We start from the raw sequence: 26,152 nt of genomic DNA on the forward strand, positions 1-26,152 counted from the left end.
AGAGAGAGAGAGAGAGAGAGAGAGAGAGAGAGAGAGAGAGAGAGAGAGAGAGAGAAGAGAGAGAGAAGGGAGACAGAGAGCGCTCCCAGAGGAGTTTCGGGCTCACAGAGAGAACACACTCTGACACAGAGGACAGCGAGAGAAGAGAGGAAAGAAGACTGATACTGTGAACTTGCTTCAAACTCTAGTTTTGCATACTGGCTTAAACACCGAGACGGTCCAGTGTCAGAGACAGCAGGGTCTGGAAGGACACGAAGAAGAACAACGAAGAAGGAAAAGAAGACAGCATCCTGTAACATGAGGGTAGATTAACAGAAGAAGGTAGAGGACCAGGAGACGAGACAGCCTGAGGAACATCCACACACAGAGAAGGAAGGACACAGAAGGAGAGGACAAACCTAATGACATAAACTCTTTATGTTCCAAAGAGAAAGAAAACAGTTGAATGAGGGAACCTGACAGACTCAGTATAAGTTCATCTTTAACTTCCTTCACCTGTGCATGAGAGGAGCAAGGAAGTGACATAAGAGGAGGAGACAAGAAAGACGGGTGGGAAAGAGACACGCAGAGAAGCAGAGAAAGAAGAAATTAAACATAAAAGGAAAAGAACTCAGTCCTATACAGAGGGATTGGGAAAGGAGGGACGCAGTCTAACCCTGGAGTATCTAACCAGTGCTCTGCTCACTCCAGCGGGGAAGATGTCCAAATCCTCACCCCGTCTTGGTCGACCTGGATCAGCAGGGTCCAAGAGCCCTAGCTTGAGGAAGGAGCCGCAGGGTAACCGTTCATGCATGCTGCGCATCGGAGAGAGGCTGATGAGGGCGGGCAGTGAGGGAAACCTGATCCAGAGACCTATACCAGCCCAGAGCCAGAGCCAGAGCCAGAGCCAGGCTTCCTCTGCTGGGTTAGGACAAGGACCAAATGGGAAAAGCCACCCTGTAGCCCTGGAGGACAAAGCCACTGGGCGTACAGGGAACAACTCCAGCAAAGGTAAACCGGAAGGTAAGATTCTACAAAGTAGTGTAACATGACGTGACATAATGTAACATATTATACAGCAAGAAGACCATAGGGAAAGACATGTCTGGTTCTCCCTTAGCTTTACAGCATCTCTGTCTATAACGATGAGTTGTCAGAGTTGTCTCGCTCCCATAGAAAGAGTTTGTTACAGTATCTAAATCACTCCCAGTTCCACAGAAGAGGAATGTTGTACTGAGATCAGAATGTTCTAGTGTCAGTGAGTATCTTACTGTAGTTGTATCAGGAAGGTTTGGACATGAACAAAACACTGAAGGTCAAATGCTGTTTTCAGCCAGCAGAAGGATGCTACAGTGTGACACATTTCTTAACTCAAAGTGTCTCAGCTCAGTGTGGATATTATTCATCGCATTAACCGCTAGAAAAATTGTACAAATGCACATGAAATTGCATCAGTAAAAAAGTGATTAGCTGTATACAGCAGAATGCCGTCATCAGCTCCATGAAACAGCAACATCTTACATGTTCATGACAAGCTGCTGGTGTGTGGATTTGAATATTTGTTCAAATTTGAATCATGATTTGAACTATTAATGCTGTATTCATGCAGTGTCAGCAGAATCAGAAAAGCCTCCAGTTATTCAAACGTGTGAATGTTGCGCTCATCACCAGCTCCATAATCACACAAGATAAATGGTCTCAATTATATATTTTTTATGATGTTTGTACATATTTGTAGAGGTTTGTTAACAAGTTAAATCAGATTCACATGAATAGTGTGAGGCTCCGCTACAATCAGCTGAATGGACTGTATTAGTGTCAATATGTGATTTTATTTAGATGTCAGTGATGGTGGGCTTTGCAGTCATTTTGCACACATCTATTGACACATAGAATGTAGTCCTGTGAGAAATCTGACTTGTAATTACATTCAGGAAGTTGACATTAACTCTGCTGCTCATTATTAGGGTCTGAATTATGACTTGAACCCTTCAGACATGTACTCGTACTGTGTGATGTAATGCTTGGTTTTGGTTTATTTTGTTAGACCCACAGTCTTTATTTCAAGCATGCCACATTTAACATACAAATACACACATTAGGAACACAGATATGATGTGATATCCACCTATAATGTATTTTACCATGTTAATAATTGCTTGTTCCAAATTGCAGTTAGAACAGGAGAAAGGGAGTTCATGTGTGTCCTTGCTGCTTAAAGTCTTGCATCAAGACTGGATTAGCTGCTGTCATGCAGAGTTCATGCATGAACTGTGAACCATCATAGTGTCAGTGTGTCACTTCTGCACTTCAGCACACTCTTTATTGTACTCTGATTAAATGTTTTTTTCCAGAAGCATTATCATATTATACATACAATACATGCATATAGAGACTGAATGACTTATCAACAAGCTAATACAATTAATTAAAAATAATATCCTAATTAAAATGTATATATTATCAGATTGTGTAAATTCTTGGATATGGAAATTGGTCAAATCCAGGAATCTAGGAAACATGTGTGATGCCTTCCAAACACAAAAATGACTGATATTTAACTATATCAAATCAAATATCACCAATTTCTGTTCATCAGTAATAGCTCAGTGTAAAGAATTTGGTAAAGTAAAGGCACGAACAATATAGTTTATATGATCATGGTCACATGTTCTGTGGTGAAAGGAAAGGAAACGGTTAGATACAGTAGGATTTACCTCACTGTTGTTCAGGGGGAATAATCCTGCTCTCCTTGATGCAGTCAGCTAATGTAGCTTCTTTCAGACACGTGCTTCCATGAGTCAAAGAGCCTAAAGTGTGTGTGTGTGTGTGTGTGTGGGTGTGTGAAAGAGAGCGAGTGAGTGTGTCTACAAACAGACTATAAATATACACTTTATAATAAGGCAACATGACTAAGTCATATGTTAATGCATTCATACATATACAACTGAGTGATTTAACTCATGCTTGAATGAATACATGACATGTCCTGAGGGTCAAAGCCAATAATGAGTAAGTGAATATATTAGGTGACAGTGACCTCAAATAAGGTGATGTATGTAAATACAGTGATCACGACATAATAAAAGTGTAAGAAGGCATTCATTAAATCTGATCTGAGCACAGCTGATAAGTACAAGTATGGCTGGGAGTGCTTAAAAATATATATCACGAAGATCAAGATCAAACTTTAAGATTTTAAAACATAAAATGGGGATGGATGATACTGACATTTTTGTTTATTGCCAAATTCTGAAATTCTAAAAAATGTCCTATCCAACAGCGCCATATATTTCTATCAGTGTTTATTTCAGCAGCAGGTGGATCCTAATCATTTCCTTGCATGATGATTCACATTCACAAGTAAATTGTAACTGTAATGTGTGAACAAAATACTTCAAATATTCTGAATCGTGAATTTTTGTAGTTATGATAATTATTCAAATAAGCTGTTTTTGACTCGTCATAGGAGCAAAAGAACAAGAGCAACTAATCAAATCAGTTCTATTTTGTGTCCCTGTGAGCCAGGCAAGCCACCAAATTCATTGCTGAGATCTGCTGATGCATTATTGCATTAGCTGTGTCTACACCTAAGCAAGACAAGGAACAGGAGCAGGCAGATAATCACAGAGTTTGGCACCAAACTTGTAGTTTAACTCTGATATTATATATATATAACTAAGCTTTGACCTGCGGCAAAGTCAGTAGGATTCATTATGTGGCAATTTGTTAAAGTTGTTGAAATATTTCAGTCTGGACTACAGTAATAGACTTATGGACAATGTTGCCAAGAGTAAGACATTAAAGTCATCATTCTAAACTGTCTGTTATAAAGGTCTATTAGATTTTCTGAGCTGCCTCCTGGTTCACTTCACTTACCAAAGTTATGCCTGCACCCAGTTTAATGTGTATATGGAGAAAAACAGCTATTTCTAGTGCATTTACTTTAGTTTTCTCTTCCAAATAAAAAATATCGATAAGGTTGTAGATGATTAATTTCCAGTGACATAAAAACGCTGCAGTTTCACATTACCCCTACTACACCAACCCCCTACCCACTGACATTTCAGCTGCCTGAGGATGGAGATCAGTGCTATGAGCTGCAACCAATTGGCATCACAGCGCATTTCAGTGATGAAGACTAAAAAAGTTCTCTTGTCAAGTCAAAAAGTATATCTGCTCCAGTCAGCTTACTCCTTTGTTCTGGGAAAGAGACCTCATTATTTTCATCCAGTGCAGGCCAGTGTTTGTCAGCAAGATGGAGAGAGATTAAGTGGCCCAGAAAGTGTCACAGATCTGAAACGTCATACTTTAATTCCAACTTTTGGCATCCAAAAGATACAGTGATGTTCCTCAGTTTGTGTGTTCCAAATTAGTTTTTGACATTTAGGAGGACATGACACTTATTTCTATTCACTCTGTGAGACTTGAGACCTTAAAACAAGTTTGTATGATGTATGATTCGCGTTATTAGCACTTGAAAAACTTACATGGTTAGAAGATCTGTAAAGCACTTAGAACGTCACCACAGTGTCGTGTAAATAAATCAATCAATCAATCTTTATTTGTATAGCACTAAATCACAACAAAGTCATCTCAAGGCACTTTACACATAGAGCAGGTTCTAAACCGAACTCTTCAGGTTTTAATTTTAAAGAGACCCAACATTCCCACATGAGCAGCAGTTAGTGACAATGGCAAGAAAAAACTCCCTTTTAACAGGAAGAAACCTCAGGCAGAACCAGGCTCAAAGTGGGAGAACATCTGCCTCGACCGGTTGGGGTAGAGAGGAGAGAGAGGAAGAATAGGAGAGAGAGAGAAGCACATTGAAAATCAACACTGAAGCTAGAAGGTCCGGGACTGGAATCTGTCATCCAGACGTCTACAGGCCCAGATTACCTGTGAGACGAGAAAGCACAGACAACTCTGGGGAAGAAGTGTAGGTTACTGAATGCATTAATAGTACATGAATGTTAATGGATATAGATGGATGGATAGAGAGAGAGAGGAGGAGAGAGGAGCTCAGTGCATCATGGGAGTGGGAGTCCCCCGGCAGTCTAAGCCTATAGCAGCATAAACTAGGAGCTGGTCCAGGACAAGCCTGGCCGGCCCTATACAAAATGGCTGATATTATTGCAATAACTTTAGGCCATATCACGATACACTATATATATATATATATATATATATCAATATTTCACAATCTCATTTAAACTACTGTAAACTACTAAAATACTAAACTACTAAATAAACTACAGTACTGCTATAATAAAATACTGTTATAATAGAGTTAAATAAAGTATTAATAGAGTTAAAGTTAAATAAAGTAGTTATAAAAGTGTGAAATAGTTTTATAATGAAATTAATCAAAGCATAACCATTTGGTCATTTTCTACATGGCATGTAGAACAAGCCGTGATACGTCAAGTACATTCATTATATTACCACCCCTAGCTTTGACCTAAAACCAAGTTTGAAAAAACTTGAACAGCAACAACCCCTCCTCCCTCCTATGTCCCACCCCGCACTCCCTTCCCCTCCGAGAACGCCCACTATATAAATAAATATATATATATATATAGTTTTCTTTTTCCCCATGGGAGCGGGTGGAGGTGGAAGCCGTGGCCCGCTTTTGTCAGTCATTGTCAGTCACTACTGGCTGTTTACGGCTATCTCCGTGGATCATGGATGTATTATAATGCCGTGGATCCACAACAGACTCTCTTCCGGGTGGGGGTGCGCACGATTACGTAATGCGGAAGGGGAAAACAGGCAGGTCGCTCGGCCAATCATATCATTCGGACCGAATGATATGATTGGCCAGAGTTTTCACAGAATATTATGAGAATGGAATAATGATTAGTTTCTATACCTGGTGGATCTCTCTTTACATTTAAGAGTTCCATTACCTTAATAATAGCATTTTAACCTAAACAAAACAATGTGTAAAAATGTAACAAAGGTAAAGGTAGCTTTAAGTGGTGTCTGACATGCCGATTGGACCAGTCCGGATCTGATAGTAATTAATGCTTTGCATTTCTTTTCCAACTCATACAGCTGTTACACATAGCTGCTCTTCTCAGAATGAATCCTGAGCTCCATCCTTCAGTAAGCTAAAAGTGTGTTTCCTCTGGAGAGTGTCTTCTGTCCCGTCAACTTTATATTTACAGTTTTCTGTTTTGTTGCCTAAATGTCCCTCTATATATCTATATATTTCCATATACTGATCTCAGCTTCTCAACTCAGTAAATTCAATTGATAATACTATCATCACACACAGGACATTCATTTCAGTGTTGTCATCATGTTTTGGGACACACAGGGCAGATTCCTGCAGACACCCTCTGCACCCTTACTTCCTGTGGCTATGCCCTCTGGCCTGGTGTAGGACCAAGCCTGATATCCTGAGACACACCACACAGTATGTGATATCAAATATTTGGCTAAGTTGAAACAAAATGATTGAAACACATCTGGTGGTTTTTAACTGTATACCGAGCCAATGTGACTGTGTGAACAGATTTTTGTCATCACAACATGACTAATAAAAGTACACTCTGGCAGAGCAGTGAGTATAAAGTATTCAGTCACATTTGCCCTGGTCAGTGGTTGCAGCTTTTTCTGTCCTGTCATACATTCCTGAGCGGGGAGTTGGAGTCCAGCAGTATTGTCCTGTCTAGTCCCTGAGGATTACAGCTTGCTGCTGATTAGTTACATCCCCTCTCGTATCATCACATTCCCCCTTTTGACTATAAAGTGAAGCTAATCTCTCCAAGCTCGCCACTTCAAAAGCTGGAGGGAAGAGCAGAGAGAGAGAGAGAGAGAGGGGGAGAGAAAAGGGAAAACGTGTGATGGCCAATAAACATGTGATTTTACAAACTTGGCATGCACAGATGAGTGGGCTTAGTGGAGAGAAAAAGAAGGAGCAACACAGCCCTAAAGCCACATCATTTTAAAATAAACACTGTCATGAAACATTCTGACATCTTTTCAAAATGAACATCATAAAAGTGTTTAATTGAACTGAACAGTCAGCTAAGCAGGATCTTTGTTATGAAAATGGAGCCATGTGGTCAAATTCCAACATTTGAGATGCGGTCAGTTTCTTTCCCTGATGTTTGGAAAGATGCTCCAGTCACTCCAAATAGATTCAACTGAGGAATGTGATAACTCTGATAAATGACTCCAATGTTAGTGGTAATTCTTAAGTCAGTTTTGGCATTGAAGTACTGTTACAGGTTTTTGATATTTTAATTGTTCAGCTGGTCAGATCGTCATGACCGCCACTTTTTAGCCAGGCCTACCTTGCACATGAGGTTTCCAACCAGCAAGGTTTTGCTGATGACTTTAATGTTTTTAGGCAGTCTTACTCTTGGCAACATTGTCCATAAGTCTACTACTGTAGTCCAGACTGAAATATTTCAACAACTATTTAACAGATTGCCACATAATGAATCCTACTAACTTTGCAGCAGGTAACAGTTTTATTTATACAGATATTTTTACAGTAACAATGTATGAGCTGACAGTATGTAGTGTGTTGGATGTGGCTCGTAGTGATGAACCTACAGAGAATTATCTGTGACTCTGCAGCTCTCTTCAGCTTTATGGAGCAAATTTCAGCCCAACCGAACATCTGAACATTATCATCAACTCGCCCACCTCATGTACACCAAAGCTTAGAGCAGCACTCAGCAGACTGCAGCTCCTGAGGACAAAATGCCCTGCAGCAGTGGATTAGCAGAAAGGACTGAAACAGCTCAGAGGCAAGAGGAAGCGCTGTGCACGGAAGCAGAAGATGGGTAAGCAGGTCGGACTGTTAGCCAAGCTAAAAGCTAACGCTAACAGTCCACCCATCACATCGCTCTTTCTGGTCAGCACTCGCTCACTGGATAACAAAATGGATGTGATCAGACTGAGACTGAGCATTCACTGGAAAATGAGGAACTGTTTTTCTCCTGATTGAAACTTGGCTTAAACAGTAATATGACAGATTCGGCGTTTCAACTCAACGTGTTGTTACTCTTCCATGCAGATCAATCAGCTGTTGAGGAAATCTCGAGGAGGGAGACTGTGCATATCATTATCTTTAATTATAAATAATTAGCTCTTAGATTTGTGACATAGGAAATCATGCCTGACTGAATCTGTGTTTTTGAGAACTGTATTAGTACACTGCAGTTCCAAAGCAGAAATGCTCAGTCATGGCTGGACTACTTATTTTGTTGCTTATATATCTTGCAGCATATGAACAACACTACATAGACATGTGACAAGGCTGAACACTTGATTTTCATTTGAGGGGGGTCTTTAGTCAAACAACTAATCCTCCAAATTACACAACCAAATATGCAGTTTGACTCCAGAATGACACATAGACACTTTTTTAAATATTCTGGCACCCCTATTGGCTGTAAGATTGACCTTTTACTACTACTACTACTCTCTGTATACCATCAAAAGAAATGGGTCTCCATATTCACTACGCTGGGTTTTGTAATGGATTTGATCAAACATAAGCATATCCTTCATTTATGCTCATAAAAACAGAGGAGTTGGCAGGTATGTGTGTACAGTGGTAGAGCTAAAGCTAAATCAGTCACTGCTGAGATGAGTCCTGCTCACCAGTTGCTCTGCTGCTGTGTTGCAGTCACACTGATCATTTGGACACATTTTACAGAACATATTTGTTTGTTTCCAGTTGGCTGTCACAGGTGTTAGTCAGACTTGCATATCATCAACAGGATATTCAGAGCATCACACATACAGTGGGGTTTCCACTGTTAACTCAAAGCACTGGTAGTTTTCAGCCCACTGGAACAGTTCACTGCTCTCTGTAGACTGAGAGCTACTCAAACAAGAATCAAGTAAAGGCACAGTAAAATACACTTTGATACACTTCTTCTTTATTGTGCTTTTATACTCACATATTTCATCATGGTGACTGGGGTTAAAGAAAATAAAATGTCCACTTAAAAGCAGAATTTAGTTTTGTCTTTTAATGTGTCTGTATTTACATCACATCAATGAATACAACACTGAACACTTTACTTAGAGGTTTGATCTACAGTCAGTGATTCCAAGAACAACTGCAGGCTACAGTACTGTGTGTGTGTGTGTGTGTGTGTGTGTGTGTGTGTGTGTGTGTGTGTGTGTGTGTGTGTGTGTGTGTGTGTGTGTGTGTGTGTGTGTGTGTGTGTGTGTGTGTGTGTGTGTGTGTGTGTGTGTGTGTGTGTGTTTAACAAGCAGAAATGATATATTCCCATGGCTGTCCTGTCTCTGTCCAGCTGTCCCTGCCAGGCTATGTGTTCTTGTCAAGACACACACACACACACACACACACACACACACAAGCCGAGCAGCACAGTCACAGTCACCAGGCAGTAACAGCATTTTCACAGTGAACACCAGCAGTAACACTTAGAGAGTCTCACACACACATCAACCTGAACCTTCCTTTCTCATTTTCACACACACACACACACACACACACACACACACACACACACACACACACACACACACACACACACACACACACACACACACACACACACACACACAACCTGACAGAAATGTCTCCTGCTCTGCTTCTAATATCTCCATGACAACGACCTGTGCCCTGGGTCACAATATAGTTTTCTAAGCTGTGGATGTTTCAGTTAATATTGTGCTATATACGCATACACAGAGGGGGAACTATTAAAGCTATTGTTAATGTTTCCTGATCATATTTTAGTCTAAAGTATATATATTATAGGTATTGTTTAATTTAAGTTTAACTTACATTGTGTCATAGTCAGCACTCTGCTGCTCTCTCTCTTCTCTAACATAAAGACTGTTTTCATTCACAGTACTTCATTCCAGTCTCTTCAGCTTTGTACCTGGCCTTTATGTTTTGTCCTAGACAGGAAGTTGTCACTTAATTTGTCAGCATTTTGTTTTACTGAGGATGGCAAGCATGTAGGGACATTCTTTTTATTTTTTTATTTTTTTAGATGCAACAATTGCAGGCAAATCATGCATTTTTCCATCTTGATAGCTTATCTGAACAACCCCCTCAATATTAAATGTTACTATCTTTATTCAGATTGTGAAAATATTTGTTCCATGATGGAGACATTCAGGTATATTTAGATTTTAGGGAGCGTTTGCTTGATTGATGTCTTGGTGTCTAGATGTCTCCAACTTAGTTGTGATTCTTGCTGTGTGTGTTTTCATGTCACAGTGTTGTGTTGAGTCATGTATATTTTCTCCTCTCTCTAGCTTCCTGTTCTTATTCCCTTAATAACCAGGTTACAATATGACTTTGTTGCTGCTCCTCTGAGTTAGTGATTCATTCTGACAGCAACAGTGCATTTTCATCTTAGACGTCTTTCCATCCGTCCATCCCTCGCTCCTATTTCCAACCCTGCAGAATATTCTTTTATCATTATTTTGTATTCCATTCTAAATCAGCCGTGCTGCGCCTCACTGAGCACTGAGAGCCCTGGGAAACAGCTGCTTGTTCTGCAAACATCTCTAAAGTATATTTCTGATCATTGGGGCTACATGTGGAGCTGCATGTCTCTGCAGATAAGACTCATGACACGGTTTCCAGTGCTTATTTCTGATCATGCTCACAGTGTTGCTGTTTCTGTTTGTTGTGAGTACAGACCAACAAAGGAGAAAAGTCCTTTGATTTTAAATCATATAAGGTTAAAACTACAACCTAATGAAAAAATGTGGTTAGGACTCCCCAAGCCTGTTTTTATTATTGTAATATGACTCATTTACAACAGATATAGAACAAATACATTTAGTAAGAAACGTAAATCCTGTCAAATGATGTTTTCTAGTAATGTAATGAGGTAATATTAATGAACATATCTGGCATGTTGCATAATTATACTGAATGCAAAAGCAAAATGTTCCCATAAAAATAAAAATGTTGCCAAAATATCAGATCTTACACACACTATCTGCTAGTAGTGTGTACATCATTATTCAACCTTTTTATGTCATGTTTTAGGGACTAGCAGTACATGGTTAACTGTTAGAGAAGGTTGGTGTGTCTGCCTGTCCATAAACCTAAACCTCTCTCTCTCTCTCTGTGTATATATATATATATATATATATATATATACACACTATATATATATATAGTGTATATGAATATATATATATATATATATATATAGTGTATATGAATATATATATATATATATATATATAGTGCATATGAATATATATATATATATAGTGTATATGAATATATATATATATATATATATATATATATAGTGTATATGAATATATATATATATATATATATATATATATATAGTGTATATGAATATTGGTAAATGAATATTATCTATACTACTAATTACAAAATTACAGCTTTTAACCTGAGTACAATCTTTCCACAAAGGCTTTGGTTAAAAGGTTAAAAGCTGTAATTTGTATTAAAGATAATATTCATTATCTTTAATACAAATTAACTAATTTTCCTAAAATAAGTGAAAATGTTGCCATCATTGCATCATTAAGTGTGCTGATAGAATGAATGTTAAAGGGACATAATAGAAGTTAGTGTGAGGAATGTCTGCCATTGCGCTTCAAAAAATAAGAAACATATTTTTCACACGCAACATATAATTCCAAACATTAATGCTCTTTGCACTTTTATGCACATGGAGAACATCATTAACTATGTTGCTTCAACATTCACCAGAGTGACATGTCCTACTTTCTTCTTTCAAGTTCATTTGTGTCCCATTGTCCTTTCATGGCTCAGTCATGGCATTATGAACTTATCACAGAAAACACATTTTCATAATAGCAAGCTAACATGCCAGACTTAATCCACATTCCAGTTAGACAGATGTAAAAGCAGAAACAACGTAGTGTGCTTTTCTGAAGGCACTCAGTGTGATCATCTGAACACAAAAGCATTCAGCCACAAAATGTCAGCTGACCAATGAACACTATTAATATGAGATATACACATGTTCAAGCAAAGACAATCTTTCATTTTCATAGTTCTATAATAATTCTTTTGGACAAAGCGGTAGAATAAGGTGACATGAATTTCAGTCTTCACTTGTTTTTATATGTGTGTTTGTGTATTTGAATGCTAGACTCACTTGGATTGCTATGTGTACATCTAGAAACCCCCATTGTTGGCTTAAATAAGGCCCTTTGTTTCAGCTATTCCCATAATGTTCATCGTGAGTGCTGCATACAGACTTCCAACCCATCCACGTGATGCACAGCTACACTCCCACCACCAGGCAAGGTGCAACAGGATCATATTTTAGCATGCTAATGTTTCAGTTCCACATGAATAGCCTGAATGTCTGATCATATTCAAAAGTTCCTTCATCACCATGAAAACACACAGTACTGTAGTTTATTTTGACATAGTCTCACATATACAAAAAAAACCTCACTAGAGCACCAAATGTGGATAAATCCACTACTGAAAATAGTCCCCAACAAATACACCATTTGCCTTACGTTTCTTTAAAAAAGTGAGCAGCTGTTTCAAGAAATAAAAAAAAAAAGATGTATGTCTTTAGTCTGAACCAATGGGCTTCTGGCTGAGTGCCACAATCAGAAAGTATTGTGAGATGGACTAACGCATTGCCTTTGTTTGTTGAGAATATGAATAATGTGGAATAATGCCAGACCATGCATTAAAGAAGAAACTAGTGAAGGAGCTGAGAGATCATTTGGTATCCACTGTGAATCATCAGTTTACAATACTGCATGCTACCACCTTGTTTGGTTCAATATGCAGATGTTGCACTGCTAAGTAACTGGCTCAGTATTATTACCTGTACCTCTAGATGCAAACATTTGGCTAATTGACTGACTGGCTAGCTAACTGGCTATCCATGTTGTGAGTCAAATATTCACACAGTGCTGCCCAGCGTAGTGAAGAGCTGAAATTTACCTCCAGGCCTCTGCTGAACTAGATCAATCAGATCTGCTTTGTCAACGAGGGAGGAAATAGGGAGAGGGAGAGAGAGGGACAAGAAGGAGATAGAGCATGAGAGAAAGGAGAAATAGAGAGAGAAAGCAGAGAGAGAGGTGAGAGACTGCAAGGGAAAGGAGAGAGGAGAGAGAGAAAGGAAAGAGCATGAGAAAAAGAGAGAGAGATAGAGATAGAGAGAGAGGAAAGAGAGAATTTATAATTGATAAAAGTTCCTTATTAAAAAAATATATGTTTTTAATGACTTCATTGGCAACAGATTATTTTTTAACAAAGCAACACGGAAAAAAATACACACCAAGCAAAGAAAACCAACACCATCTCCAAACATACAAAAATGAAAAACTAACTGTTCTCCTGGATAGAGCACAAAACCTGACCCCTGACCCCAGATATTATTTTTCCTGGTTTATCAGATCACCAAATTACAAAGTCCAGATAAAGGTAGTTAAAACATTAAGTGACCTTTTTCTAACGTTCTAACGGTGAGAACAGATGTGTTAGCCTGTCCCATGCTAGGATCCAGCTGAGATTTTTAGCTATACTGCCATGCACTATTTCCACTGGAGGTCCCCTCTGACCAGTCTGCTATACTATAGAGCTATATGCTCTCAGGGCAGCATTTGATACTGTTGATCATGGCCTGTTACTATTCTGCCTCCGTTATGAGATGAGCATCAGCTCAGTTCAGCCTTGGCGTTGTTTTGTTTGTATTTGTCCCACAGAACTCATTGTGTATTATGCTATAATAACATCTAGTGTACATCAAGGCTCCATCAGTCCTCTTATTTTCTGTATACATGTACATGTAACCACTAGATAATATTATTTCCAGTTATGGGGTTTATTTTAATTTCTATGCTGATAATGCAGTTATACCTTCAGTGTCTCTGAGCTTCATACTTGCTTGTCTGAAATTAAAAACTGTATGTCTTAAACAGATAAAACTGTAATGCTTTTTGTTGGCCCAGCCAAAAAGAAACATGTATCTAAAAGCTGTATCTTGATGGCTATGTTATTTCTCAGAGCTAAATCCATTCATCATATAAATCATAACCCATCTTTGTCACTTCAATCTCACAGCAGGTCTACTGTCAAGATAACATGTCACCATCTCTGTAATATAGTCAGAAACTGCTCATACATCTCACTAGCTGATTGACCCATGCATTCATGTCTTCCCAGATTTATTTTTGTGATTCCTTTTTTAACAGCCTATCACTATTATCTGTTAATAGACTGCAACTTGTTCAGAACACTTTTGAAAAAAATCCTTATTACAACCAGAAAGTTTGATCACATCACTCCAGTTATCCTCCTTCCACCCTGCTGGCTGCCCATACACACTAGATCTGATTTTAAAGTACTCACCCTGACCTATAAAAGCAAAACATATTCTCATCCTCCATTCGTCTGATATTAGGTCTTCCCGGGATTTATAAAGACACAACAGGGGTCAAATATCCTGGTTAAATGTTGAATAATATAGCGTTTATATTTTTAAAGTAATATAAATTATTCTTGGATTACTGGATTTTAATCAACAGATTAAATTTCGTGCTATTTTAAGAACTGCCGTCAGACTTGGTTGCACAGGTGCACTGATCACTCGTGTTACTGCATGTATTTAAACGTGTATGATATCATACAAAAAGTAGTGCACAACTTTTTTGCACGTATTGTACCATATACACCATCATGCCTTCCATGTTCTTCTGGTCCGTCGTACTTATCTACTCCAATAATTTAAATAAATAAATAAATGTTTCCTTTCTGTCCCAGTCTGGTGTCAAAGTCTTTGTTCCCTTTCACTACTGTTTCCTCTTGTTAGAATACCAATCAAATACCAACAGAATCAAATGTTCCAGCCTGTAATTACCACTTACATCTCATTCTACAACTCAAAGTTACATAGTTTCCCTTTAATATTAAGAGTAATACCCAAGATCACAACTAACTCTAACTCGCATCTTAATGTGAATGCACATTCTTAAGCACAAGAAGTAATTGATCAGTTAGATTCTAAGCATAGATGATATCATAACCATGTTACAAGTGGAACAGACAACGACGGAGGCAGATTAAATGCTACTCTATGTTTTCTGTTACATCAGGGAGAAAGTGACTGAATAGAAGAGATATATCATTCTTATGCCCCTTTAACCACAGTATTACATAGACATCACAAGTTCCATTATAAAGAACTTTGCCATATCAACGTGCAGACAAGATCTTTTGTTTGACCTTTGCAGAACAGTACTGAATGTGACATCGTGGTCATGAGAAGTCTGCACTGAGTGTATGAAATGATGCAGAGAGAATCAAACGGGCCGGAGGGAATGTATTTGATTTGAAAGGTCACCGCTGCCCACAAGTGTATGTAGTAGAATGCGTATCCTGTGTGTGTTAGAACTTGCTGTTTCTGCATGAAAAACTCTACTGCATAACTTAGTTTAAGAAAAGGCTCTGATACATGGTTTAGTTACAATCATCTATAGAGGGCTTTCAACAGGTATAAACAAGCCAGACTGAGACTTGCCTGAGGAGATTTAGCTCATCACACAAAGTGTTGTCAGAAAATGAATTGACTCTTGCTGATATCACTTGAAATGAAATCCAGCACCGTCACAAAAGATGTGGGAGTGGTTGTATTCAGACAGACGTACAAACATAACCCCGTCATTCGTTTCAGTGGTATGACTGTGTTGGGTCAGAGTACAGTCATCAGGTAAATAAATGGACCCTGTCTCAAGCTTTTTCATAATGTAACATCATCACAATACAGAGTGATGGTCAATCAAATACAAGCATGTGCACATTCCTGTAGAATACTTATGAACTAGTATGAAGGTAGTAGACGGCTTTTCACCAGGATTTTACTTCATTTGTATTTAGTATAGCTTGAAATCTTTTATCTTAACATTCGAAGTATATTCATGGAGCCCCAAAATGTACTCATTGTCTTTGTTAAGATACTCAAAAACTTCAACTCATTAATAGGACTACAACTCAACATTCACATTCTGAAGGTTTTTGTTTGTTTTCATTTTATCTTACATTGAGTTCTTCAAGGAATTACATCCACAATTAAACACCCAAACAAAAATGCACACATGGACTACAGTGAGAGTTGAATTAAATAGAATGATTTAAATGACAGCTGAGCCGAATTTAACAGCTAGTAGTCAACCTGAAATTTTCCTCTTGTGACATTTTCAGGGTTTCTGTTCTGGATAGAAGATTCGATTTTCCACTGATTCATTATGTTTTTCACTACTCAGGCTACAAGTCATCAATTTGAAGCCGTGCAAACATTGCATAAACAATACTGTTCCTAGTACAGGGAGATTAATAGATAAAAAGGCCACTTAACAAAGATAAGCAGAGAATGCTGTGTTACATATGATGTACGTAGATGAGCAGGATGAGGCTGCTTACAGATGAAGCATGTGTATGTCACAGTAACCTCTATGTGGAAACACATCTATGCAATGTTTCACTGTGACAGAGCATGACATCGAACACAACAAGCTGTCAGGAATCTTTCTTCCTCCTGCATATAGTCACAGCCTCAAATTACACAGTCCCGCCTTGTGGTGCCAGCAGGGGTTGATGGGAAATTTTTGAACATAGCTGTAAAGCTTCAGTTTAATCCACTCCACTTCAGTGATGAAATGAACATGCACATGTAGGCTATAAGGGAAGTTAAAGAGGGATTTTATCCCTTCAGACATGACACGAGGAAGAGGAGTAACATTTTCAGGATTATTATGTAGGACTGCTCACATTCCCTCCATCTCCCTTCAGCAGCTTGTCTTGGATGTTCAGTATGGATGTCTGTGGCTCCATGTCATCTCTGTGGAGCAGTTTTGAAAGGCTTAGGGAAACATCTCTGATATGCATCTGATGTATGTAAACCTAACCTGATAACACAGAGATACAAACATACAGGTTGTTAGGTTTTTCTGAGCTAGGTTTTCTATTAGTCAGATTTTTGTGGATGTTTAATGAAACGCTCAACTTTGATATCATATATGCATTTTTACTATTTCAAGCCAAATTTTCAGAGGCTTTAAATGAAGGGTTTAAGTCTCAGTTACTGTGTTACGTTGGGATGCACTTAATAGATTACGTTTATGTTGTGGTCTGCGTGTCACAGATTTTGGGAGGCTTTGGGAATGTTTAACACAGAAAACAGCTGTGTTAAAAAAGAATGAATCCCAACATCTGTAAAATGAAAAAAAAAGTGTCTGTGTTAACTTAAGCACAAACAGTTACTGGATGATGCTTATAAAGTATTAGTGCAGGACCCAAAAATAAATTACAGACGTTTACAAAAAAATCCTGCATAAATCCCTGTTAGCATCAAACACTTCCAACTTTATTATGTGTCCATACTTACATACTAAACCAAAATCAATGTCATCACAAGGTGCGAATCATGTCTTTGGGTATGATCCCTCACTGGCTTCCCGCCTGCAAATATTTCACATAATTGTGTTCAATGGCTAGGCAGGTACCACTGCACCATCCAAGTAAATGTCTGTTTGCCCCCACAAATTTGATCTTAACAGTTTGTAGTGAAAAAATAAAATAAAATAAAGCCTCCTAGCCTACCTATAAATGAGCAAATCTGAAAGCAATGATAATCCATGGCTATTACCTTACAGTATGACTAAATGTGAGGGCTGCTTTTTTCTTTTTTTAAATTATATTTAATTGTATTTAGATTTTTATGACTTTGGTGTTGATGTACAGCTAATGAAGGGGTTCATAATTGTATGAACCTATGCTTTGATTCAGAGACAAAGGACATCAGGTCATGTTCAGCTTCATGTCAGAGAAACAGCATCCTAACTCAGCTGTGACTGTGTGCTGCAGGATTATTACAGTGTTTGCTTGTGTTTTCTGAATGTGCTGTTTCCTCTTGTTACAGTACCCGAAGCTCTGTCCATACTGCCCTCAACCACAACCTGTGGTCCTCATACCACTTTCAATGCTCTTTAACCTAACCCCAAAATAAAAGCATCTACTTGGTGGAGCTTATTGAAAGCCTTGTGCAGCTTGTCAGGAAGCTCTGCAGGCTGTATACACTCCTCGTTGCACCACTCTTTTCCACTGTGTATGTGTGAGAACAAATAATGAATCATATATCAAATTATGATGACCCAAGCTCAACAAACATGTACACACACAAAATTCGGTTGAGTAAAACATAGGCATGGCCAGCTGGTCTTCATACATGAACCATTGTGACCCGTCTATAGTAATTCTCAACCTGTTTCTTCTCCTGTCACACACATTTACACACATATCTGTGTTCCAAATACTGTTCTGTATAGGACTGAGTGTGTGTGTGTGTGTGTGTGTGTGTGTGTGTGTGTGTGTGTGTGTGTGTGTGTGTGTGTGTGTGTGTGTGTGTGTGTGTGTGTGTGTGTGTGTGTTGAGATGTGACCCTGCAGATATTCATTGTTCTGATATTGAAAAAGAGCAACATTAAAAATGTAAGTGTGATTCTAATAGAAGTAACAGTAATCCCTTAAAGGTTATGCGTGGGTAATCTTGTTATTGAACATGTCTAATATTATTGTAACTGATGATAGCCGGTCTGATTGTTATGATGGTCATATAGATGTGATGGCTTAACTTTCCATCACGCCACCATGCTCCATGAAATAAAACCTTCCAGTTATGTTAAAAAGTAATTTTCCAACCAACCTGTCACAAAGTGTCCTCATTACAGACAGCAGAGCTCCAGGACAGCTCTAAATGTCAGGCACAAAGCTGTGTGTGTGTTAGCGTGAGACAGGAGCTCATGCATATCTGTACGCTGAAAGAAATCCTTCAAATATGATACTCCTGAAATAGTGAGAAACTCTTTGTAATGGAACCTTTTCGCATTATGTTAAAGACGTATCCTAATTGGATGGTTTTAGCTGTAAATGTAACACAAGAATGCAAAGAACGCTCCCCGTATTGTGATCGTAACAGGCCCTATGCTTTAACCCTCCTGTTGTCCTCGAGTCAAGGAAGGAAGGGAGGAAAAAGGAAGGAAAGGAGGAAGGAAGGAAGGGAGGGAGGACGAAGGAAGGAAAGGAGGGAGGGAGGGAGGAAGGAAGGGAGGACGAAGGAAGGAAAGGAGGAAGAAGGAAAGGAAAGGAGAGAGGAAGGAAGGAAGAAAGAAGGAAAGAAGGAAGGAAGGAAGGAAGAAGGAAGGAAAGGAGGGAGGAAGGGAGGAAGAAAGAAGGAAAGGAGGATGGAAGGAAGGAAGGAAGGAAGGAAGGAAGGACGAAGGAAGGACGAAGGAAGGAAAGGAGGGAGGAAGGGAGGAAGGGAGGACGAAGGAAGGAAAGGAGGGAGGAAGGGAGGAAGAAGGAGAGGAAGGAAGGAAAGAAGGAAGAAAGGATGGAAGGAAGGAAAGAAGGAAGGAAGGTAGGAGGGAGGGAGAAAGGAAAAGAGGAAGGAAGGAAGGAAGGAAGGAAGGAAGGAAGGAAGGAAGGAAGGAAAGAGGAAAGAAGGAAAGGAGGAAGGCCAAAAGGAAGGAAGAAAGTGGGTGGAGGAAGGAAAGAAGGAAGGGAGGATAGAGAGAGGAAGTAAAGAAAGAGAGAAGGAAGTAAGGAACAGTCAAAACAAACGGGGTCAATTTGACCTGGGAGGACGACACAAAGGTTAAAGACTCCTCCAGTGATTTCATATTGCTGCTTCATTAAATGAGGGAGCTTCTTAGAGACAGATTACAAAAGATTTTAAAAATTGAGAGGTGGAGATATATTGACTTTTTGTTCCTAGTATCAGTCAAGCTCCAAATATACTGGGGCTAAACTTCTTTTCTTATAAAAAGGAATGAAAAGGTTTAAATGGTTGACGATGTATTTCCAGCCGTTCAACCAATCAATTAATCAGAGAATCATTGTAACTCTAATCAGTACATGCAACTAAACAGAGTTTACAACACACTACAATGTGTTTATAAGCAAATATGGACATGTAAAGTTCTTATGAACGTACAGTATTTGTCCACATTTACAGCTTCTCTCATGACAGCATGTTTTACACCTGTGTTTGACTTTAATGTCATTTATTGTCTCATACAGCACTTACAGGATGAGTGGTTGCCAAATACATTAATAAACACTTACATCTACTCTACATTATAATGTGTTAGAAACCATTTATTAACCGTTTGTATACTACAACTTGATAGTTTAACATAGGCTTCATGTTATAAATCCTACAAGTCTCCAATCCTGAAAAAAATGCTCCTTTAATCTGTGGCAAAAAGTGTTTTATGGAACTACCCTAAAAGCTTTTTAGCCAGCCATATCACAGAAAAGATATGTTATCATATCAAATCATTCACTAATACTAGTTGAACACATTCAAAAGCATAAGATTGTAAACCTACATTTTCTCCCACTGTATATACTTTGCACATGGAGCCTCCGGTAAATAGTTTTTGCCCATGGAACAGACTGATAGTGGTATTTCTAGTCCACAGCTTCACAGCTGCAGCTGAAAAGAGATTAGCAAAAGAGAAAAGAGAAGCTCACCAAATAATCCAACCTCTAAACAACCAACAATGTACACACTGTAAACCAACATGAAACAGTCAAGCCGCATAGCTCCACTTTCCCCATTCCACTACCTGGCTTATTTCTATGTAGCAGTAGTTGTCTGTATTTTTTGTTCACAAGTGAAATCATAGTCAGTGAGGCTTGGATGGAAGGTCACTTATGAAACATTTCTTCACCTACAGTATGTGTGACCTCATGTGTGAATTCAGTGTGTCACTTTTTACAGTGTATGTGTGTATACGTATGCATGTCAGAGCCTGCAGCTCTCACAATGTAAAATGCCACACAGCTGTGTGGACGGCATCAGTCACAGCAGACAGAGCACTGAGCTGTAGTTAGGACTGATCCAGTGGCATTTACACTGTGCTAATTATTTTGTCCAACCACATAGTGCCATCAGCCATTTATGTAGTTGATGGGACATAGAAGTGTGTAGTGTAAGTGCTGTGTGTGACTGAGGGAGGGTGAACTAGGTGCACTAAGGATCCAAGTACACACTAGCTAATCTTGCGTAACCTTAATCCTACTGACTGGGGTACCTGACGAGCCCAGAGATACCTGTCATATCTCACATGACTTTTATTCCATCATTCCAATCTTTCCATGACAATCAAATTGTTCCTAATGACTTCATATCATTGTTTTGTGTTTCTATTTTATAGTGCTTTTTAAAATATTTTCATTTTACACTTTATTCAAATGTACCTGTTACCGTCCTAAAATTTAAAAAATAATCTATTTTTCTTCAGATGACATGAGTTAACGAATAATGTTTTGAGAAGAACTTAGTTGCATCTTACAGTCCGGTTATTTTACAGGATCCCCAGGGACCCCATTCATGAAATGGAAGGCAGAGCAAGGAACTAAAGAAGTCTGTCTCACCTTTGCATGTGGCTGTGTAGCCATAGTGTGTCTGTCATGGGGTTTGTTGTTGGTCCTCAGGCTTATTGGTCAATTTCATGTTTTTTTCCCCCTTATCTTCATTCAACAGTGCGGTTTTTCAATTTGAGAGCATGAGTTTCATGTTTAAATTTGTAGTTCTTTCCCTAACAATGCTGCCCTCACACTCAAATAGCAGCTGCTTGACCACAGATTTGCTCTGCATCTGCTCAAACTGTTTGCTTGTACTTAGATATATTGTTGCTTGCACAGATTTCCTGCTCCAGCTTCAGCCATTCTCCTTGCCTTCTCCAGGCTGCTTCTGTGCACATATCATCCCTGCAGCGTGTTCAGGGCCTGCCCCACGGTATCATACCAGTTGGACATGCCCGGAATACCGCTAAAGGGGTAGTTATCACAATAACAACTAAGTGTTTGAAGACATTTGTTTGGCCTCGTACAAGTTCTGACTGTCAGGCAACTCAGGAAGGGGAGCGGGGCTTAACCCAGGCTCTTTTCAGCAGGGGTGGAGAACAGCTGACCCTGACTAGCAGTGGAAGGAACACTTTGAGGGTTTCTGTAACCCAACCAACACAACATCCATCGAGGACGCAGAGTTGGGCAACTTGGGGGAAGCCTCACTCATATCCCTGGCACAGATCTCTGAGGTAGTCATAAAGCTCATCAGTGGCAAGGTGCTAGGTGTGGATGAGATTTTTCCCTGAGACACAGGGTGCTTGAAAGGAGGCTTTGTCTGATTGCTGAATCTCAAATTCATTAGGAACAATGCAGATTCTGTCCTGACTGTAGAACAGTGACCAGCTCTTCATCCTTGCAGAGATACTTGAGGGGTCATGGTAGTTTGCACATCTAGTCTACATGTACTTTGTGGACTTGGAGAAGGTTTACAACCGTTCCCCTCCCTGCTGGAATATGGGGTAATGGGCCTGTCGCTGCAAGCCATTCGGTCCTTATGTAGCCGCAGTGAGAGCTGTGTTTGCGTTCTCCGCTGTAAGACAGACTCATTCTCAGTGTGTGTTGGGCTCTGACAGGGTTGTCCCTTGATACCGATTCTGTTTGTGATTTTCATGAACAGAATCTCAAGGGGGAGGAGAGTGTCCAGGTTGAGAACCTCAGGATTGCTTCTCTGCTTTTTGCAGATGATGTGGTTCTGTTGGCATCAATACACTGTGATCCCTAATATGCAGTGGGATGGTTTGAAGCTGAATGTGAAGCGGCCAGGATGAGATTCATCACCTCCAAATCTGAGGCCATGGTGCTCTACTGTAAAAAGGTGGACTGCACCTTCTGGGTTAGGGGGAGAGTTGCTGCCCCAAGTGATGAAATTCTAGTATCTCAGGGTCTGGTTCATGAATGAGGGTAAGATAGAGCATGAACTTGACAGGTCGCTCGACGTAGCATCAGCATTAATGTGGGTGTTGCACCGGACCATTGAGGGGAAGAAAAACACAGAGTTGATATGCCAAAGATAACAATTCTTAATGAACTAGTTCAAAACATTTCAATTTGCATCTGGCTCTACATGAAAATACACACAGATATTTGTTTTAATTGAATAACCATGAGTAAATAGTGGAAATTCAATCATTGATTATTTAAATTATCCCCCCAAAATTTAATGTAAATCTCCAGTTTTCAAATATAAATAAATAATGTCTGAAGCTGGAAATATGATTATCAATTGTAGAATTAATGTGACACTGACATCCACAACATCCATATGACTGAAGTCCTGTGTTAAATCATTAAGACCGTGCAAGTTACAGGCAGACTGCCTGGCGTTTGCTGGCAGTATCTGGAGGAGGACCTGGGTGCAGTGGAGGACAGTGCAGCGCTGCTGTCTCTTAGAGTCTTTGTTGAGGTGGAGTAGTCCTCCCTCAGAGATTCTATCAGGGCTGATGCATATGCTGGAGGAGATACAAATATTTAGATCACATTCAGTGACATAATATTTAATACATGTACTGACCTAAATAATAAATTAGATTAAATGGCCTCCACTGCTTCAGGTCCTCCACTCCCTCCCTTCCTCCCTGGAGCTGTTTCTGAACAGAAACGAACATGTTAGACATAAAAAATAGCCAACTGAACTATAAATATCAGGATACAATTTTTACAAACATGCCAGGAATTAAAGAGATGTTTTTGCCTTCTGGACATAACACTGTTTAAAAAAGATGTGGGATGTCACAGGAACTGAAGGTGTCCACATGATGTACAGTGAGGACTGGACGATATGGACAAAATCAAATATCACAATATTTTAGACCAAATACCTCGATATCGATATTGCCACAATATCATAGAGATGGCTGTTGGTGCTTTCACTAAATATTTACACTATGACATTTTTGATAAATAATCATCAGTAATGTGGATATAATGACAAAGGGGTACAAAACAGAACAGCTAGAACAGTCCGGTAAGTTCAGAAAATCACATATTTAACTGTAACGCAGCTTTAAAACCAGGAAAAGACGACTCTGATGACATATCGCGATATTACGATATCTAGTCTCATATCACGATATTGATATAATATCAATATATTGCCCAGCCCTATGTAGAGACATCATAAGATGCTGCTGAGCATTTATTAGATGTTTCCTGACACCTCTACCTGCTCCTGAAGATGGTGTCACACTAACACAGAAAGCTTGAAACTGCAAATCCGTCTGTTCTTCTTGAGAGTAACTCTGCAGCTAATGCTAGATATTAGATACTGTCATTTAGTTACATTTAGTTCATTTATTTTAATATTGTTGCACTTTGAACGACACAGTGCTCTGATTTAATGATACACTGTAAAACACAAGTAGCACTATCTGTCAATTTAGATGAGAAACATTTTACCAGTGAAGTGAAGTGAAGTCTGCCAGCAGTACAAGTTCATTCTTGTGCTGCAGAATTTTTATTTGGAACTCATTAAATCTTTTGGCTTGCAGCTGTGCTTTCTGAGGATTTCTGTATATATATTTGTAACTGCTTCCTGTCTTGTTTCTCACTTTAAATAGGATCAAATAGAATCGCTTCATGAGAGCAGTATTAAACAGGTTTCACATATTTAGCCTACATAAATCCTTGTAATTCTCTGCTCACACTGCTCTGCTCTCCAGCTGTGTAGACGGTGAAGCTGAATCGACGGTAGATGTAATTTTATTTTCAGCCTTCCTGAATCTGTTGTTCTCATCATCTGCAAAGCTGCATATTGTTCCTCTATTATTACAGCATCTACCCACACACTGATGGACTTCAGCGACATAGAAACTGCACAGTGGCTGATCCACACAAATATTCTAATGAACACATACACGTGTAGCAGTATGTTTATATAAGATTTTACATTTCATCAAATTTATATTATTATTATTATTATTATTATTATAGTAGTATTATTATCCAGCTGAGTCATGCTTTGTTTTTTAGTCAGTACATCTGTTCACTATACAGATTGTATTGTCGTGTTCTGATATACTATCTCATTATATTGTAGCACAAACCCATGAAACTTATGATACACATCTATATGCTTTATACAAATCAATATATGGGTCAATGACGTATAAGGATTTATTTAAAAATAATAAATATGGGAATATCTATTGCAGTAATTCAAACATTAAGAAAGGCTGAGTACACATAAATACATATGAAAATAGTAAATTAGGTGTTTTATGTGTTTTCCCATCTCGATGAATTAGAACTGACCTTAAAAAAGTCATGTGGTGCGACCATGATCTATCTTAAAATAAATGAATTTAAGTGTTTCGAAACAAATTATTTGCATGTCTTTTAAGTTATTGTAAATAATAATCTCATATTTATGTTCTATTATGTCACAGTTGCCTTCTTAAATGTATGTAAGACTTATTTTTCCTCTAAATTGCTTAAAAATGATTGAAAAAAATTAAAAATACAATTCAGTTAAGCATACTGTATCAGTGATTAATATTAAAAGTGATATTTTACTCTGAATTTAATACAGTTATTGGTATTATTGGTCGCACCACATGATATTTTGTCACTTTAAATAACAGAAAAATTACTAATAACTTGTGATTTTTGAAAAGTTAAAGTGATTTCATATAAAGGAAAGGTACTACATATATATGGTATTTTTTTAATCAATTTAAACCTTTTTCTAACTGAAAAAAATGCAGTTAGACTGAAAATGTCATAGTCACGTCATTGACCCATATATGAATATCTCTTATTATAAATACCAATGAATACATATTTGGGTTTAGGTAAAGCAGTATTTTTATTTTAATTACATTACATTACAACACATATTACATTATTCTTTCCAAGAAACCTTCAAGACACTATAAAGATAATATTATGAAATGACAGACCTGTAAAAGAAAGCATTACCAATGAAACATGAAAAACTGAAGAAGCTGACACATGACATGAAAAGGTAAATGATAAGAAATTGGTCATATAAACCAGCTCCTGTAACTGAGAAGTTTTCTAATAAAGGTTTATTTTACAATTATTTGCTAAACACACAATTAATAAATGATCAAATGTGAAAGTGTGATTATTTGTATCATGAAATCCCACAGGTGACTTTACACCATGGATAGCTCTCCAAAACCCCACACATATTTTTTACATAAATTCTGTAAAATAATAAAATACAATTGTATTATGTTAAAGTAGCAATAAATATGATTATCATCTCATCTTATATTTTATATTCTGTGTCATTTATATA

The 26,152-nt window shown here is 38.4% G+C and overlaps 1 protein-coding gene across 1 annotated transcript in view; it reads left to right on the forward strand.

The window, feature by feature from the left end:
• Positions 1-695: 695 nt before the first annotated feature.
• The window catches only part of si:ch211-207d6.2 (sickle tail protein homolog), a gene marked incomplete at its 3' end in the record, with an annotated part of 80,432 nt that continues 54,975 nt past the window's right edge, over positions 696-26,152 (forward strand). The window contains exon 1 of the mRNA XM_062429119.1: positions 696-1,002. Coding sequence (XP_062285103.1) covers positions 699-1,002 — 304 coding nt within the window. The remainder of the gene's footprint in view (positions 1,003-26,152) is intronic.

Source organism: Scomber scombrus, chromosome 11 (assembly GCF_963691925.1).
Source record: "Scomber scombrus chromosome 11, fScoSco1.1, whole genome shotgun sequence".
NCBI lineage: Eukaryota > Metazoa > Chordata > Actinopteri > Scombriformes > Scombridae > Scomber > Scomber scombrus.